The 17,822-nt window shown below is 41.0% G+C and overlaps 1 protein-coding gene across 1 annotated transcript in view; it reads left to right on the top strand.

The window, feature by feature from the left end:
• The window catches only part of LOC124722162, a 182,239-nt gene extending 165,435 nt beyond the window's left edge, over positions 1 to 16,804 (top strand). The window contains exon 5 of the mRNA XM_047247364.1: positions 16,407 to 16,804. Within this exon, the coding sequence (XP_047103320.1) occupies positions 16,407 to 16,511 (105 nt within the window). The 3' untranslated portion in view covers positions 16,512 to 16,804. The remainder of the gene's footprint in view (positions 1 to 16,406) is intronic.
• Positions 16,805 to 17,822: the final 1,018 nt, after the last annotated feature.

The raw sequence follows: 17,822 nt of genomic DNA, 5'->3' as shown, positions 1-17,822 counted from the left end.
CAGTGCTGAAATGGTTTAAATCATACCTAACTGGAAGAGTTCAGAAAGTTGAAATAAACAGTTCACATAATATGCAAAAAAACTGGTGATTTCTCAAACTGGGGAACAATCAAGAATGGGGTGCCGCAAGGTTCGGTCTTGGGTCCTCTGCGGTTCTAAATATATATTAATGACTTGCCATTCTATATTCACGAAGATGCAAAGCTGGTACTTTTTGCCGATAATACAAGTATAGCTATCACACCCAACAGACAAGAATTAACTGGTGAAATTGTAAACGATGTTTTTCAGAAAATCATTAAGTGGTTCTCTGCAAATGGGCTCTCATTAAACTTCGACAAAACACAGTATATACAGTTCCACGCAGTATATGGAATGACACCATTAATAAATATAGACTTCGATCAGAAATCAGTAGCTAAGGTAGAATATTCAAACTTTCTAGGTGTATGCATTGATGAGGTGTTGAACAGGAAAAAAACACACTGACGATGTGCTGAAACGTTTGAATTCAGCTACTTACGCTATTAGGGTCATTGCAAATTATGGAGATATACATCTGAGTAAATTAGCTTACCACACCTATTTTCATTCTCTGCTTTCGTATGGCATCATATTCTGGGGTAACTCATCATTGAGTAAAAGAGTATTCATTGCACAAAGCGTGTAATTAGAATAATTGCTGGAGCTCATCCAAGATAATCCTGCAGACACTTATTTAAAGAGCTAGAGATCTTCACTGTTGCCTCACAATATATATATTCACTTATGTAATTTCTTATTAACAATCCGAACGAATTCAAAAGTAATAGCAGTGTACATGGCTACAACACTAGGAGAAAGGATGATCTTCACTACTCTAGGTTAAATCTAACTTTGGCTCAGAAGGGGGTAAATTATGCTGCCACAAAAGTCTTTTGTCACTTACCTAATAGCATCAAAAGTCTGACAGATAGCCAAATAGCATTTAAAAGGAAATGAAAAGAATTTCTTAATGGCAACTCCTTCTACTCATTAGATGAATTTTTGGATATAGTAAGTGGCTAATGTCCCCAACACCAAAAAGAAAAAAAATTGAAAATATTGAGTGTCATGTAATATTTTGTGTAATGTAACATCTTGTATAGACACCTTTTATCAACCTGACACATTCCTCATCATTACGAAGTGTCGTATTCATGATCTATGGAACAAGTACTAATCTAATCTAATCTAAACAACACATAGTCGAGAATATTAGACATCATAAACTCTAAGATGCCGGAAAAACTGCCGCGTCGTGCATGATGTTTTAATTTATTAGTTCTGTACTACTAACCCTAGTCGCAACGAATTTCTCGAACAGTATCCGCATATACAACTGGCTATACCTGTAAAATTATATCATTGTACGGCACATAGTTCAAAAAAGATGACGTCATAAACAATGAACAGTGTAAAAGCGAATCTGACTTAACAGGTGAAATATGTGTACAAATGTGAGAGAAACATGTTAAATATATGTGACAAGTGTGTATGCAGGCGAAGCCGCAGGTACGAAGCTGCACCTAAAACCCTGGACCGATTTCAACCAACCTTAGTACACATATTACTTACTATATGGAAAGAAATAATCTTGGGGTGATAACCGGCAACTTGCTGTTATGGTGTGAGTGATAACAGGGAGAGAGAAGAGCGAGGACACGGACAGACAGAGAAGGAAAAAGAGGCGACTGTTCCAGATAGAAGGGAGAAAGAGATTGACAGAGAGGGGGACGGAGAAATGGACAGAGAAAGGGAAGAGGAGTAGATGGACAGAGGGGGAGGATCAGATGGACAGAGAGCAGGGGTGGAGGAGCTAGACAGAGAAAGGGGAGAGGAGCAAACGGACAGAGAGAGAGGGAAGAAGGAGATCGACTGGTAGAGGACTGAAATAGGCACAGACCTGGGCAACGTCGGGTACTCCGCTAGTTGGTATATGAAGTAGACCTTCGGGGATAATAAACTATGTGATGAAAGAAAACATGCGTCATTGCAGAAAAACAAACAGGAACTAAAACGATCAGTGATTCTTACTCTTATTCCGCCTCTAATAGTGTCAGAGTTGTGGACACTATTATACGGCAGTATGATCGATTCACGATGCCATGCAGGACGTGGGGTGTGTACTATCAGTTTGTTACTGACTGTGAAATCTGAAAACCTCTGTTATCACTTATAATCTTTATTCGTTGAGCGTCTCGTACACTGATTGCTGATGGCAACTCAGAGGCATGTGTCGATCCCCAGGCAGCTGTGGCTTCCTCAGCAATGCAAACGGCGCCAGCTGAGGACGCCAGGTGGCTGTGTGCTGCCTCAGTGAAGAACACTGGCTAGAAGACGCTCAGAGGCCGGTTGGAGTCACCCTGACGGCAGACATATTCGGATGGCGCTAGTTACGTACCCAGCAGCGTCAGGTCTAACAGCTGTCCGTACACTGAAAGCTAGTCGAGTTGGGGCTACATACAGACAAGGCCGGGCAACCAACATCGGTCCGTCGGCTGGTATGGAGTCCATTTCGGTGTTGGTAGCAGATGAACACAGAAACATATTGATACGTCTAAACGGTTAATATTTGTGGTATATTTGCACAGCTTTGCTATGACCGTACACAGCCTCCAGTCACGTAGCGCAGAGGCGATGCAGTGTCAGGTACCAGCATGAGGTAATTCAGCTCGCCACTGAGGTCCGCACCACGCTGCCTGAGTCACATTTTGGCCCTAGCAGCGAAATTACCCATGCAGCTTGCTGCCTGCCTGGCTAAGGGTTGTGAAGTGCGTTCGGAGGGTTGTTGACGCAACAGTGTCGTGAATTGAGGTGTTGCTACAGGATACAGGGATTTAGAACACATTTCATTGCTCAAATATATGTTATCCACACTGCGTTATAAAAAGTAAGTAGAGTTGTGTGGCGTGATTGGCTGGGAGACCCTAAGGAGTAGGTTCAGCCACTTAGTTTGAAAGATCTATTTTCTTTCCTTCGAGCATATAATGGCATCTTTCCTTTGTAGTGTGTGAGAGTTGTGTGTTAATTGTATCTGTTGAGAGCAGATGACTGTTAAAAGTTGTGGTAGAGTACGGTGTCATATTTGCGTTGTATGATGATGAGAGAAGGGAGAGAGTGGAACACTGTGCAGCAAAAAGTCTACTTCTCTCGAGTAGTACCAAGCTACTGGGCTTAACGCCCCTCCGGCAAATGGATCACCACCAATAGTATCATATACCTACACTTCACAGGAAATTGACGCAAAATCTATCGATCAGGAACTTCTTGCCATTAACTCTCCTTGTTGCAACCACGACTACTTGTCGACTAAAAGTTACCTTTCTGTAAAATTTTGAAAACTAAGCTGTTAGTTGACGCTCGGATTAGATAGTTTTTAGTACTGACACAGAACCTTCTTTCATAATGTCTAAGCTTTTTGGTGAGTGTACCTTTAAAATTGTTAACCTTTTAATTTAGTACTTTTTGTTAACTCGATGTTGTATAACAAATGACTGTTTCTCTGTATGTTCCTTTCGTCTTAATAAATAGCAGATATCTGATGATAGTATTAGCTGATACGTCTTAACAAATAAAGAAATTTTAATTAGCAATTTAGATGGTTCATATTCATAATGATCGTGGACTCATACAGGAAATTCATTTCCTTTACTAATTATAGAACTTGATTGAACGGGACCAGAAGCGACCGGAGTGGTCTTTGTTTCAATTTCTTCCTGTATTTAACAGTTCTGCCATTTCATCTCTCTCTTCCGCCTTAAGTGACTGATTTAGTTTCTTTGTGATTAACACAGAAGTTTTTATGTGTTATTTGTTAGTGGCGTACACTGGAGTGGACGTTTCTGAGCGTTATTCATTCTCTTGCTAAACCATTCATGAGGGTCGACGACTTTTCACTCTATAGTGGCGGTGAAAGACTTCTCAGAATAGCTGGCGCGGAGTCAGCTCAAGCTGCCACCGTAGTCACTGAGCTGACGTCACTTATACGCCAGGAATAAAATCAGTCTCGACACTTTTTGGACGGACGTTGCTTTTATTTGTCACGGTGATGATGTTTCAGGTGTGATATTGTGGGTCTTGGCAGCGTTTTTCAGCTAACGAAAGAACATAGGTCACACCAGGAGACGCAACACAAGTCATTATAATGCATATACGGATGAAAACTGCAAAGCAACGATTAATAGTTTCAGCCATGGTGAGCTGCTCACGACCGTCAGAAGTCTACAGTCTGGAGGGACAAAAGGTCTCGTGTTCTCAAGCAAGAAGTACGAAATTGTGAAGGAAACATTCATTGAACAACTAAAAAGGAGAGTTTTACGTCCATGATAGATAAATCCAGATTTCAACCAGAACAATCCGATATTCTTAGATATTCTTATAGCACTTATTAAGTTTCCGTTGAGAAGTGACACTATATGAATTAGTCTGTATTACTTAAATATGTGTTCAGTTTTTTTAAATGGATACCTGAAAGATGTATGGCTTCTCAGCTAACTCATTAGAAATTTTCTGTAATTCGATACGTAGAATGATCACTGTAACGTGCTAATATCTATAAAAAAAGGGATTACTTTACAATCTTACTGCACCATATGTTAAGAAAATGAATAAAAGATCTACGTTATAACATGTCTGGAGGGTACTGCCAGCTAAGCAAATCGCGAGGTTTCGATTTTTCGACCGACGTGCAGGCTTTCCCAAATAGCAGCACGTTAGAGCCGTCTAAAATTTTTACAACTTCTGTTCTTAAAATGACGTGTAACATAGTTCAGCGACATAGGGCGAAATTAGGATACTCGACTCGTACTGGGATCCGGTCCCATTTGACTAGTACGATTTAGATAGTCTCTAGTTTACTAACCACGCTAATCGTTTGCACAAATATTTCATTGTATGCTGAATGTGAGACTCGAACCTATGGCCACGCTCCCTGAAATCGTGTTTCAAACCCTATAATTCGAAATGCAGTTGTTTCTGCCTGACAGTATCCACATGCTTTCACAATCAAGTACCTAAGATAAATGATATGCGTGTGCAGACAACTGAAGTGTAATCGAACTTATTAAATTCGGATATCTTCTATCCTTTGTAATGATTAATCGAGCAGCTGAGTTTAAAATTTGCAGTTTATGAAGTGCTTTTCGACTAACACGTATTAAAGAAATCATTGTGTTTTTAGGTACTTCAATAACGGACTTAGTCCGGGTCATGTAGCATCGTATTTGAATGAAGCCACTGAATATTCCTTTTATATTTTGATTCGTTCCTCCTGGGTTACGAGACGCGTATTTAGTTGGCTTTCGTTTACGGAAAGAAGCAGTGTGGTTTTGTCAGCAGTGGGAGCTGGCGTTGCTGCTGGTAACGGAAGAAACCATCCGCTGGGAACGTGTAGCCCCAGGCAGGCGATAATTCTCTCCCTCGGACTCGCCCGCCCTTCACACACACACACACACACACACACACACACACACACCTATTGACGCTCTCGCCACCCAACCCCGAGGAGGCAAAAAATGCTGTAGGGGTGTTTTTATATACCAACAGCGGTCCGGAGGTCCTGCAACCCGTGGGGCTCCTGGCCACAGCACAACGAGAACCGGCGTTTTCCAGAGAGAGTGGAATGCAACTATACTTTTCCGTTAGTTCCGTAAATCGTTTGACATCGGTACTGTCTGCGGCTATAGTCCTTTGCATGTGAACCTTGTATTTGACTAGCCCTTTTGTTAAAGAATAGTGTAACACGAGACTGTGTTATATCGATATAATGTCTGTTTTAATTAATAGAGAAAGCGTCTATTCCGTTCAATTGTCTCGGATACGTAAATACTATCCCTTTAACGTGAAATGTGTTGGCTACGATCAACAGGCTAGCGAAAATGAGTAGAGTAATAGACAAATATTTTACTTTGCAGCAGAAAACGGCAAAGTATTCTCGGAAAGACTGTGCATATTATTCCGGCGTGTCTGAGTTTTCAAAGATTCAAAAGTCGGCGTTGTTAATGCGTGTTAGTGTGGTGACGCAACTGTATGCACTAAACGTTTACTTCATCCCTTCTCACACAAGAAGATGAGCCAACAGTTATCATCCCCGGAACCTAGCGGGATTTGCAGCGGAATCACTGAATGCAACGCATACCATAGAGAAATCTCCGAATACTCCGCGTGAAGCACCTATTTTCTACGTCATTCATGGCCCGCAACATTGATGCAATGCGGGTTCCCTCTTCAGCAATGTGTACTTTTTTAAATTTTTATATTATTTACATAAAATCTGTGAAGATAACGTCAAACAAAATTTTATTCCGCCAACCTAAACTCTAAGAGATGGTACACAAGCTGATTAGTGTACTATTATCTGAACAGCGTAGTATACAAGGGGTCAGAAACAGTCTGATGAGCTTCTAAGGGCGTTGCAGGGTAGTTTGTGCAGGGAAATAATTTTTAAGAAAAAAATGCAATATATTGCGCCGTTTTCGTGTTAATTTGCACTGAAGTTAGCCCTCAGGCAGTTGCAAGTGGAAATTCAAGCGGCCCGCCAGATACAATCAGTGTCGTTAGTGTCACAGCGTAGATGATATCGCCGAGACTGCAGTCTTTGGTTCAGGTTTAATCCTTACAACTGTCCCATATCCAGTTTTAGGAAACCAAACGAAGTACACGTTTGGCGACACCGTGTATGGCAGGCCACTGGAATTTGCGCACGCAACGTCTTGCTTGGCTAACATCAATACTAATTAACTCGGAAACGGTGCAACGTTTCAGTTCTTTTTCTTAACAATTATTTCTCAGCACAACCTACTTTGCAACACCCTTACAAGATTTTCAGACTGTTTCTGACCACCTTGTATACGAGTCAAGACGTTAAAACTACACACCATAATTGAATTTTTTTTTTGCTCCATTAAAATAACACGGAAGAACCACTGTTTGGACAAGTTAATAGTTGAAACTTCCTGGCAGATTAAAACTGTGTGCCCGACCGAGACTCGAACTCGGAACCTTTGCCTTTCGCGGGCAAGTGCTCTACCATCTGAGCTACCGAAGCACGACTCACGCCCGGTACTCACAGCTTTACTTCTGCCAGAGTGAAAAATCTCATTCTGGAAGTTAATAGTTAACTGACACCTCGTGTTTTGTGTAAATTCCAAACAAGAAAATTAACTCCGGTTTGACTTTTGATTCAGGAGTGTCATGTCGCGCCGGTCGGTGTGGCCGAGAGGTTCTAGGCACTTCAGGCTAGAACCGCGCAACCGCTACGGTCGCAAGTTCGAATCCTGCCTCGGGCATGGATGTGTGTGACGTCCTTAGGTTAGTTAGGTTTCAGTAGTTTAAGTTCTAGGGGACTGATGACCTCAGATGTTAAGTCCCATAGTGCTCAGAGTCATTTGAACCATTTTTTTTGTCATGTTGCGGAGCCGACTGCTATGTCGATTAGGCTTAAGATCGTAAAGAATCGGTTCTACTGGTCAATCTCAGTATGGTTTTCATGCAGTAGTGGGCTAGATAAGCCTTCCGCCTCACATACGTTTTGTACAAACAGAAAGAACACGAAAAGACATGTCTATATTAGAGCACTAAAACGCAGACAGATTTCAACACCTATACATCCATCTGGAGATTTAATCGTTAATCATATTATTTAATCAAAACACGCACACAGAAAGACAAACCTACAAAAACAAATATAAAAAAATGGAGAGAAAAATGTCGGAATCCGCATTTCTGCAACTTGAGTCATGTCACTCGGCCCTCTCATATGGAATTAGCCCCTCCCCCAACACAATGGTCAACGGCCTTGCCACAGTGGTTACAACAGTCAGATCACCGAAGTTAAGCGCCGTCGGGCTTGGCTAGCAGTTGGATGGATGGCCCTTCAGGTCTGCCAAGCGCTGTTGGCGAGCGGGGTTCACTCAGCCCTTGTGAAGCTACTTGACTTGAAGTAGCGGCTACGGTCACGAAAACTGGCAACGGCCGGGAGAGCGGTGTGCTGACCACATGCCGCTCCATATCCTCATACAGTGACGCCTATCGACTGAGGACGACACGGCAGTCGGTCGGTACCGTTCAGCCTTTCGAGGCCTGTTCGGGCGGAGTCCAATGCAATGTCATATTCTGGCGTCGTTCCCCCAAACTTTTTCTGAAATTAAAATTTTCATTTTTAGAGCCAAAGTCTTCACATCGTTCTTATGACTACTGATATTAAGTGGAAAATTATGATGGCCACCAAGGCGACAGACTGTTACCAGTTTCTTTGACAAATAACAAATAATGCAAACAAAACACCTTAATCTCTGTATCTACATATATATTGGAAAAGCCTTCCTACTGTACATGGTGGAGGGTACCTTGCACCACGGTTAGGCTTTCCCTTTTCTGTCCCACTCAAAACAGAACGAGGGAAAAACGGGTGCCTATTTTTTCCGTACGACCCCTGTTTTCTCATATCTTGCCTTCGCGGCCCTTACATGACATGTGCATTGATGACAGAAGAATCGTTCCTCAGTCTGTCGCAAATGCCAATTCTCTAAACTTTCTCAATAGTGTTTCGAGAAAATAACGTTTTCTTCCCTCCAGGGATTCCTATTTGGCATTCTGTTGCGAATAACCACACAAAGCTGAAACTTGACTGCCATGTCAGACATACGGACCACATATTCGCACAGCGGTAAGTGTAATCGTGGATTGTGTAAATGATGGAACCATTTTAACCACCGTAGGTGATCAGAAATCACGGATAGCATTATAAAATTATGGACATGTTGCATGAACCATGAAATATTTTAATAGTCTCGCTCAAAGTAGGAACTAACTGTTTAGCAGCTTCGTGTGGTTATTTACAACAAATTGTCTTTCACGTAAGCTGTGCAGCACTATTTTAAGATGATTGTATTCCAGTCTGAGTTCACGAAGCATTTCCATAATCCTCCCGTGATGATAGACTCTACCGGTAACAAATCTAGCACTTCATTATCCTTCGAAAACAAAAGATATTCTTGGGACGTGTCCTGTGAGCTTAATTGAGACTCACACAATAATATACGTACTTTAAATTTCAGTGGCAACACATGATCACGGTCTCCTCAACATTTGATAGTGACATCAATTGGTGAGTTTGCCTAGCCAAGCGCAAAATGATGTAATTAATGAAAAAATTTATAAGACGTGGCTGCCTGGTTGAACAATACTGTGCAATTTTATTTTGCAAGATTAATATAATCCTTACGAGATCCCAATAAAGGGTAACTGTCAGAAGATATCAGTCCAAAATTATCAACACAAACTGCCACATGGCTGAGGGAGAGAGTTCAAATTTTACTATCCAGTCTCGATCCATCACGTCATAAAGGAATGCAAATGTGCCAAATATCAAATTATAACATACTTGTTGGGCGAGTAAAGTGATGTAAGCAGGTCGCAGGCAGAAGTCCACCAACTCATTTTCAGTCACTTTTAATCCTTGTGTTCCACGTCTGAAATCACAGCTGATGAAATAAACGATGGCTGCAGGTGGACCAGGGTCACCACATGATAGCATGGCAAAGCCATAACGTATTGGAAGCGTTCTCCATCACGGAAGCCATTTGATGGTAATGTTAGCACCGTCCAACAAGTCACAGGACACAGAGGCCATAGTGACGGAGACATATAGGATATATTGACATATAATTGGAAAAATGGAATGTAGTGGAATTAAATCAGGTGATGTTAAGAGAATTAGATTAAGAATAAGGCACTAAGAGTAGCAGGCGAAATTTACTATTTGGGGAGTATAATAACTGACGGTGGCAGAAGCAAGAAGCATAAAAAATACGGACTTGTTATATCAAGAAAGAATTTTATGAGGGCAGTTCAATAAGTAATGCAACACTTTTTTTTCTGAAACAGGGGTTGTTTTATTCAGCATTGAAATACACCAGGTTATTCCCCAATCTTTTAGCTACACAACACTATTTTACAACGTAATCTCCATTCAATGCTACGGCCTTACGCCACCTTGAAATGAGGGCCTGTATGCCTGCACGGTACCATTCCACTGGTCGATGTCGGAGCCAACGTCGTACTACATCAATAACTTCTTCATCATCCGCGTAGTGCCTCCCACGGATTGCGTCCTTCATCGGGCCAAACATATGGAAATCCGACGGTGCGAGATCGGGGCTGTAGGGCGCATGAGGAAGAACAGTCCACTGAAGTTTTGTGAGCTCCTCTCGGGTGCGAAGACTTGTGTGAGGTCTTGCGTTGTCATGAAGAAGGAGAAGTTCGTTCAGATTTTTGTGCCTACGAACACGCTGAAGTCGTTTCTTCAATTTCTGAAGAGTAGCACAATACACTTCAGAGTTGATCGTTTGACCATGGGGAAGGACATCGAACAGAATAACCCCTTCAGCGTCCCAGAAGACTGTAACCATAACTTTACCGGCTGAGGGTATGGCTTTAAACTTTTTCTTGGTAGGGGAGTGGGTGTGGCGCCACTCCATTGATTGCCGTTTTGTTTCAGGTTCGAAGTGATGAACCGATGTTTCATCGCCTGTAACAATCTTTGACAAGAAATTGTCACCCTCAGCCACATGACGAGCAAGCAATTCCGCACAGATGGTTCTCCTTTGCTCTTTATGGTGTTCGGTTAGACAACGAGGGACCCAGCGGGAACAAACCTTTGAATATCCCAACTGGTGAACAATTGTGACAGCACTACCAACAGAGATGTCAAGTTGAGCACTGAGTTGTTTGATGGTGATTCGTCGATCATCTCGAACGAGTGTGTTCGCACGCTCCGCCATTTGCAGGAGTCACAGCTGTGCACGGCCGGCCCGCACGCGGGAGATCAGACAGTCTTGCTTGACCTTGCGGCGATGATGACACACGCTTTGCCCAACGACTCACCGTGCTTTTGTCCACTGCCAGATCACCGTAGACATTCTGCAAGCGCCTATGAATATCTGAGATGCCTTGGTTTTCCGCCAAAAGAAACTCGATCACTGCCCGTTGTTTGCAACGCACATCCGTTACAGACGCCATTTTGACAGCTCCGTACAGCGGTGCCACCTGTCGGAAGTCAATGAAACTATACGAGACGAAGCGGGAATGTTTGAAAATATTCCACAAGAAATTTCCGGTTTTTTCAACCAAAATTGGCCGAGAAAAAAAATGTGTTGCGTTACTTATTGAACTGCCCTCGTATATAACAGAGAAACGTTTTAACATCTAATACAAATTTAAGTGTTAAGAAGTCTTGTCTGAAAATGTTTGTCTGAAGTGTAACCTTATGCAGTCAAGTCAAAAGTGGGCTTCAAGCATGACAGACATTAAGATGATAGAATTTACAGAAACGCAGTATTATAGAAGAATTCGAAGATTATATCAGTAGATCAAACAACTAGTGAAGAGCTACTAAATCGTACCGTGAATTCAAACCTGTGCGGAGGCATTAAAGAATAGTTAATTCCGTAACGAGTTCATAAAACCTGTACTGGGAGACCAAGTCATAGTAAGCAGGTTCAAATTGATGTAGGTTCTAGAGATACGGAGAAACTTTCACAGAATTGACTAGAGTGTAGAACTGTATCAGACTATTCCGTGGACAACAATAACAATGGGAGGAAATCTTACGAAAATTTCTATGGAGCTTCTAGCAGGACAAGATTTCTCTTCGGTCTTTAAAGAAGATGTGACTTTCTTTATACTCTCCAGACACATTCTACAGGGTGTTCGTAAAATCCCGTTACAAACTTTTAGGAGTTGTAGAGAGGAGTGAGTACATAACATTTTGAATAAGGACCCATGTCCGGAAACGTACCGTTTCCCTTGTAGGACGGTTTCAATTGACATGTTTAACTCATGCGTGACGTAGTACAATGCTTTGGCAACAATTCGAAAGGAAACATAATGAAAAATCCATTTATCGCGTAAGCAAATTTGCTTGTATTAACACTTAAACGTAAGAAGCGTTACTCTTTCTGCGGAGTTATAAACACAGATTATTTAGTTATTTTCCAGGGAGTTCCAGCAACGAACAGCAAAGTAGACGCTGAGTGACATTAGGTGATCGTCTGACGTAGTACACGTCATCTTATCTTCCTTGTTGCATACCAGGACAAGCTACTCTGAGACTTCTCTCCTTCCCTCAGTAGGCGTGGACGCATTACATATCTGAATCGAAACCGACGTAGAAAGGAATGGGAAGTTGCCAGAGATGGGTGCCTATCAGAATATTACGTACTCACTCCCCTCTACAAGTCCTAGAATTTTGTAACCGGAATTTCCGAACACCCTGTATAAGAGACTACTGGTCGGTTAAGCTTCTAAATGTGGACTTTAAGATCTACACGTGCCTATAGAACAGTAATCTCAAAGATGTCAGTCCTTATATCCAGGGGCCTCATCAGGGAGTAAGGCTAATGTTATACGTTCATTCCGCTAATAGAAACATTGGTTGCATTCCTTGAAATTACGGGTTGCCGTTTTAGACTAACTGTAAGAGAATGCCTATAACAAAACTGAATCTAAATATGTAACCGAGACTGGTTATTGCCAGCTTTTAGATAGATACATCCAGGACAGCGATACCCAAATTGGGGGAGGGGGGGGGGGTTAACCATAGTAAACCATATCGACACGCAACAAATTGCCATTAGAAGAGCGCTGCAACAGGTATGCCCGCAGTCCGCCACCACATCTGCTCTAGCGACGGAACCGCTATTAAGAAAAATTCACTCTGCCTTGCTTTAGAAATATTAAAACAATTGTCCAAGTGTACGCAGACAATGTGATTGCCATTATTCACAACTTATAAGGTATAACAGACATTCAGAAGTTTATCAACGGATACGAACAACGAAACAGGGAGGCACTACTCAACATGAATAAATCGGCAGTGATAGCGTTTCGCAGGAACCTCATTGTCAGTACCATCCAGTGGTGGCGTCACGTAGCTTAACGGAAGCAGCTAGAGTGAAAAGCCGCAAACTACGTGCTTAATAATACAATTTAGGCTTTCACGACCCTTGTTTACTTATGTAAGACTTCCGGATTTTTACCAGTTGGAAAAGTAGAGCAGATCTAGCTGACACCGAGATCAGGGAAAACAAAATGAATGGATTAGATGTTATACAGAGAACACTCTTCGTTAATGGATACGTCTTTACGCAGTTGCAGCAATTTACTCTCCACCGAATATAATACCACGAAGTATTTCTGCGGAAGCGACATGTTACATTTGGAGGACTTTAAGGTAACCCTCGCATAATGTCAACGCCATTTTGCACTAAATTCTCACGGCAACAGAGAACTCTATCATGCAGCCATTGTTTCTAATGATGCAGCCGCAGAGCCTCTATCAACGATTACCGGGATTAGAATATTACAATACGTATTGCTTACAGCAGAGCTAAACATGATCCAATTCATACTTTTAAGAACTTCTCTTCTACTAAACGTTCAGATAACGAAACGCCTAGCAAGGAACTGGGTGAATGTCTGCAGGAATGCAATTAACCGACACTCTCACTGAACGTTCACAGTGATTACTATGATATGGTAACATAATGAGAAATCAAGAAGATCTTCAAAATCCATTTAGCCATGTCGTCATATTGTGATTGTGACAAGTGCCAGACAGTCTCCCCGTTGAAAAATTTATTTACTTACGAGGAATAATGTCAGATCTGCAATTACAAAAGTTGGCCGTCATTAGAGTAACCACGCTTAATCGCATACCGATAGACGTCGCTTTCTTCCCGTTGCGTGAAACAATAGTTAAGTATGAATTTCGGATATTTTTAACCTACGTTCTATGCATATAAAGTATCCGAACATCGGAGAGTGCCTCTATTATCTGCGCCAACAACATTGGGAAGTTAATTAAAAAAACGAAAGAAGCTGGTCAAATGTTTTGTGAAATGACTTGTTTAAACGTAAGGAATGAAATATACACTATAAGAAAAAAAAGACGCATCTTGAAGGAATTATCTGAATGTGACAGAAATCGATAGATGTGATGTACATGAACAGACGAACAAATCATTACAATTTCAGAAGATTGTTCAAATGGCTCTAAGCACCATGGGACTTGACATCTGAGGTCATCAGTCCCCTAAACTTAGAACTACTTAAACCTAACTGACCTAAGGACACCACACACATCCATGCCTGAGGCAGGATTCGAACATGCGACCGGAGCAGCAGCGCGGTTCCGGACTGAAGCGCCTAGAACCTCTCAATTTCAGAAGAACTGGATGGTTTATTCAATAAAAAGAGCTTCACAAATTGAGGAAGTCAATAACGCGTTTGCGAGGTTTAATGTTGTACTGTAGAATAACGACTTACATATTCTTCAAATGGACGAATTCACAGAATTTTATAAGAATGATCTATTTTTTCCAGTAGTTTAAAAATAATATGCAATAATGCATGGATAATCCTAAAAAACATGATTATTTTCAATTCGAAACTGCAAAAGCTTAATTTTTCCCGAAAAACTTATCTTTAAAGAGGTACTAATGTGCAGGCAGGGTACAGAACTTGTAACGTGTACTACTGAGGGGGAGGGGTGCTTTGTGACGACAACAATTTTTTTGAAATGCAAATTTAGTTAATTATTATTGTTGACTTTTGCTCACAACATACTTTTTAAAAAGATATTAATGCGTAAGTAGGGTCTTGAACCTCAAAATATTGATCATCACATTCATTGTGGAAAGCCATATCTACTACTGAGACTTAAGTTTGTGTGTTAAGTTTAACTGAAAAATTTAAAACATTTTTGGAAACTGGTAGAAGACTTTATTAAAACCAATAAATATTTTTTAAAGATTCTGTACCAAAAAGTACCTGACTCGATTACAATATTTTCAGAAGCTGGGCACAAATGAATGATCTATTATTTCCAGTGTTTTAAGAATACTACACAGCAATGCATTCATAATCCTCAACAATATGATCAGTTCCAATTCAGAACTGCAAACGTTTAATTTTCCACAAATTGGATATTGGATCAAAGTAGGTTGGGTAATATCATCGATGAGATACTGCGTAGTTCGGTGTAATGAGGAATGATGATGAGCGACGCATTCGAACGGAATCACTGTTGACGTCCACTATGGAAACCGACAGAGGTACTGGACATCGAATTGTTACAACAGAGGTTCGTGATCCGTTGCTGCTGTTATTACTTTGTCACTAATTTTAAGTGACAACATACTTTTTTAAGCATTTCTATTCAGTTAAATATTCAGAACGCGTCACAGTCATTGCATAAGTATTACATAATTCCGATCAAAATCGTATGTACCGTTCTAAAATTATGTTTCCCGCCAATTTGAAAAATACAGTTTCGAGAAAAACACGTTTAAAATTGTGGGTTACATTTTTTGTAGTTAAGTTAAACATACCTCTAGTCAGCGATCCCTGGACAATACAGCAATCCTTCCAGATCCAAAAGGAGGTCCTCTTCCTTCTTCTTCGTGGCCATGGTGGTCCTGTAGGCCTCTTTGGTAGCTTCTTTTCATCCACTGCTCTGCTCGCTCGATGCAGTTTTAATCTGCTTTTGGGCAGAAATTATAACAGGATGGTCCGACCTCAAATTCTAGCACTCTCATAATTAGCATAGCACCTGTTAGACCATCACGTTGTTGAAATTACATGTTGTCACAATGCCCGCGGTGTCGACTAGGTTTTTTTCCCGCTGTGTATGGTTTTCGGAGACACTTTTTCACAAACCGCCTTTTAACTTGATAACGCAGTTTCTGGCGAACATGGGATGAACACTGCAGAAAGTACCAAGAAGGCAACCAATTTCAACCTGACCAACCAACAAGTTTGTTACTAGCGAACAATTTCCTCATCCCACTAAACATGGCTAGAGGGGTTGCACAGTGGTTAACCCACTGGATTCGTATTCAGCAGGACTTGGGTTCAAATCCCTGTGTGGCCGTTCAGTGTCAGATTAAAGCATTCCGTGTTTCCTCAAATCATTTAAAGCAAATTTCGGAATGGATCGTTTGCAAAAGACACAGCCCATTTTCTTCCGCATCCTTCCCCATAAAGAGTTTTCATATCGTCTCTAATGACCTTTCCGTAGATGGAATGTAGGGTCCTAATTTCCCTCTCCTTCCTTAGAATCTGAGAGTGAATACTGAATTTCACAAACTTAACAGAAATAAAATAGTGAATTTCTCCACTGATATAATGTGTGCCTCCATTCTCCCAATCCCTTGTCTCGTCATTCTGTACATCACATGTCTGTGTTCATGCAGACGCTTTGGAGATAGGTAGAGAGAGAGAGAGAGAGAGAGAGAGAGAGAGAGACAAAGGATCTGTGTTCATGTGTAATTTATTTTATTTATTTTTTAACTCAGTGACGTGGTCTTTTGGTCTTTTTGTTCCAGGAGGGAAGAAGTGATGGCAAGATCAGATCAGAAGAATGTCTTCCTCTGAAGATGACGCTTATAAGGCGTGCAGGATGTTGGGAATCTTCAAGCCGAAAATTTTAATTCTAAATGCAAATGAGTTTGTTTTTACAGATGTCTAGGGCGTAAAGTTTGTTTCAATGTAACCTCTATATTAATTTAGTCCACAGACACTAATAACTACATAGCAAATACAGGGCACCAGTAGGTACCCAGTTCTTTTTCACTTTAAACTTAGTATATTCTCACGTTATTGTCTCAGAGTTTCAATAAACCGAAGTCTGTAGAAGCTAATGTGTCACTTCCTACAGAAGCTTCTTGAATAAATTTGTTAGCAACTGAAAAATAAATATTCCAGCAATTTTCTTCAAAACTCATCAGGCCTTTGATTCATTTCTAGTTAAATTAGAAATTAGTAATAGCAGATACAATGATCTCTAGAGTACAATGGCTTAAACTAGAACAGAAGAGGACATCGAGGAACTGAGCAGGGGCGTAACTTGGTTGGGCCTGCCGGGGTTATGACCCGAGAACAAGCGGTCCCTGGCGCCCAAGTAAACAAATAGAACAATTTAAGAAAAAATTAAAGTTGAAAGGAAAAGTGGAAACACAGAAAAATGCCCTGAATCGATGTATATACTTTTCTTTAGGATGTAAGGCAGCGCAGACAATCGTAACGCTATTTACAAGAAAAACACTTGAAATGAATAGCAGTCTGCCGTTGATAATTTGGACTGTACCTAAAAATACCAAGTACTTGAGAGCTGTAGTAGAAAACGAAATGATACACACGCAACACATCCGAGGGAAGGGAGACATCATCTTGCAAACTTTCCACAGCAACATTACTCAATATTGAAGTTTAGAACCAACAAAGCAGACTTCTTTCAGCATTATATATGGATTATCCTCGTGCTGAATAACATGTAATATGGATATTAACAAACGGCATACAGCGCAAAATAATTGTTTTAAATGAGTACTTGTAGCTGCACGGAGAGTAAAAATATTACGAACAGTATACATACACACCAGACCAGAAACATTATACGTTACAAATGATAAAATGTCATGAAAGAAAATTATTTTGAATGCTGAATGCAGCAGACATTTGGAACAGTAGAGGCATTAAGTCTGAAAATACATAACTAAATGAGCATCGCTAGATGTACAATTGACTCTCCACTGCAGAAAGACTTACACCGTATGGGCAACAGTATGCTGCAAAAAGCCCAATAAGGCAACACCTGTGTTCGACGTGTGTTGGCCATTGAATAGTTCAGAACATTGCCTGACAGACGTAGGCACTAGCTTAATAATACTGAAATCTAGCAGGAAACCTGAGTTCAAGCCCAATTTTAATTCATTGCTTCAACATCCATCACTATCGAAGAT

Source organism: Schistocerca piceifrons, chromosome X (genome assembly GCF_021461385.2).
Source record: "Schistocerca piceifrons isolate TAMUIC-IGC-003096 chromosome X, iqSchPice1.1, whole genome shotgun sequence".
NCBI classification, from domain to species: Eukaryota; Metazoa; Arthropoda; class Insecta; order Orthoptera; family Acrididae; genus Schistocerca; species Schistocerca piceifrons.
This window is presented reverse-complemented; position numbering and strand designations above follow the sequence as displayed.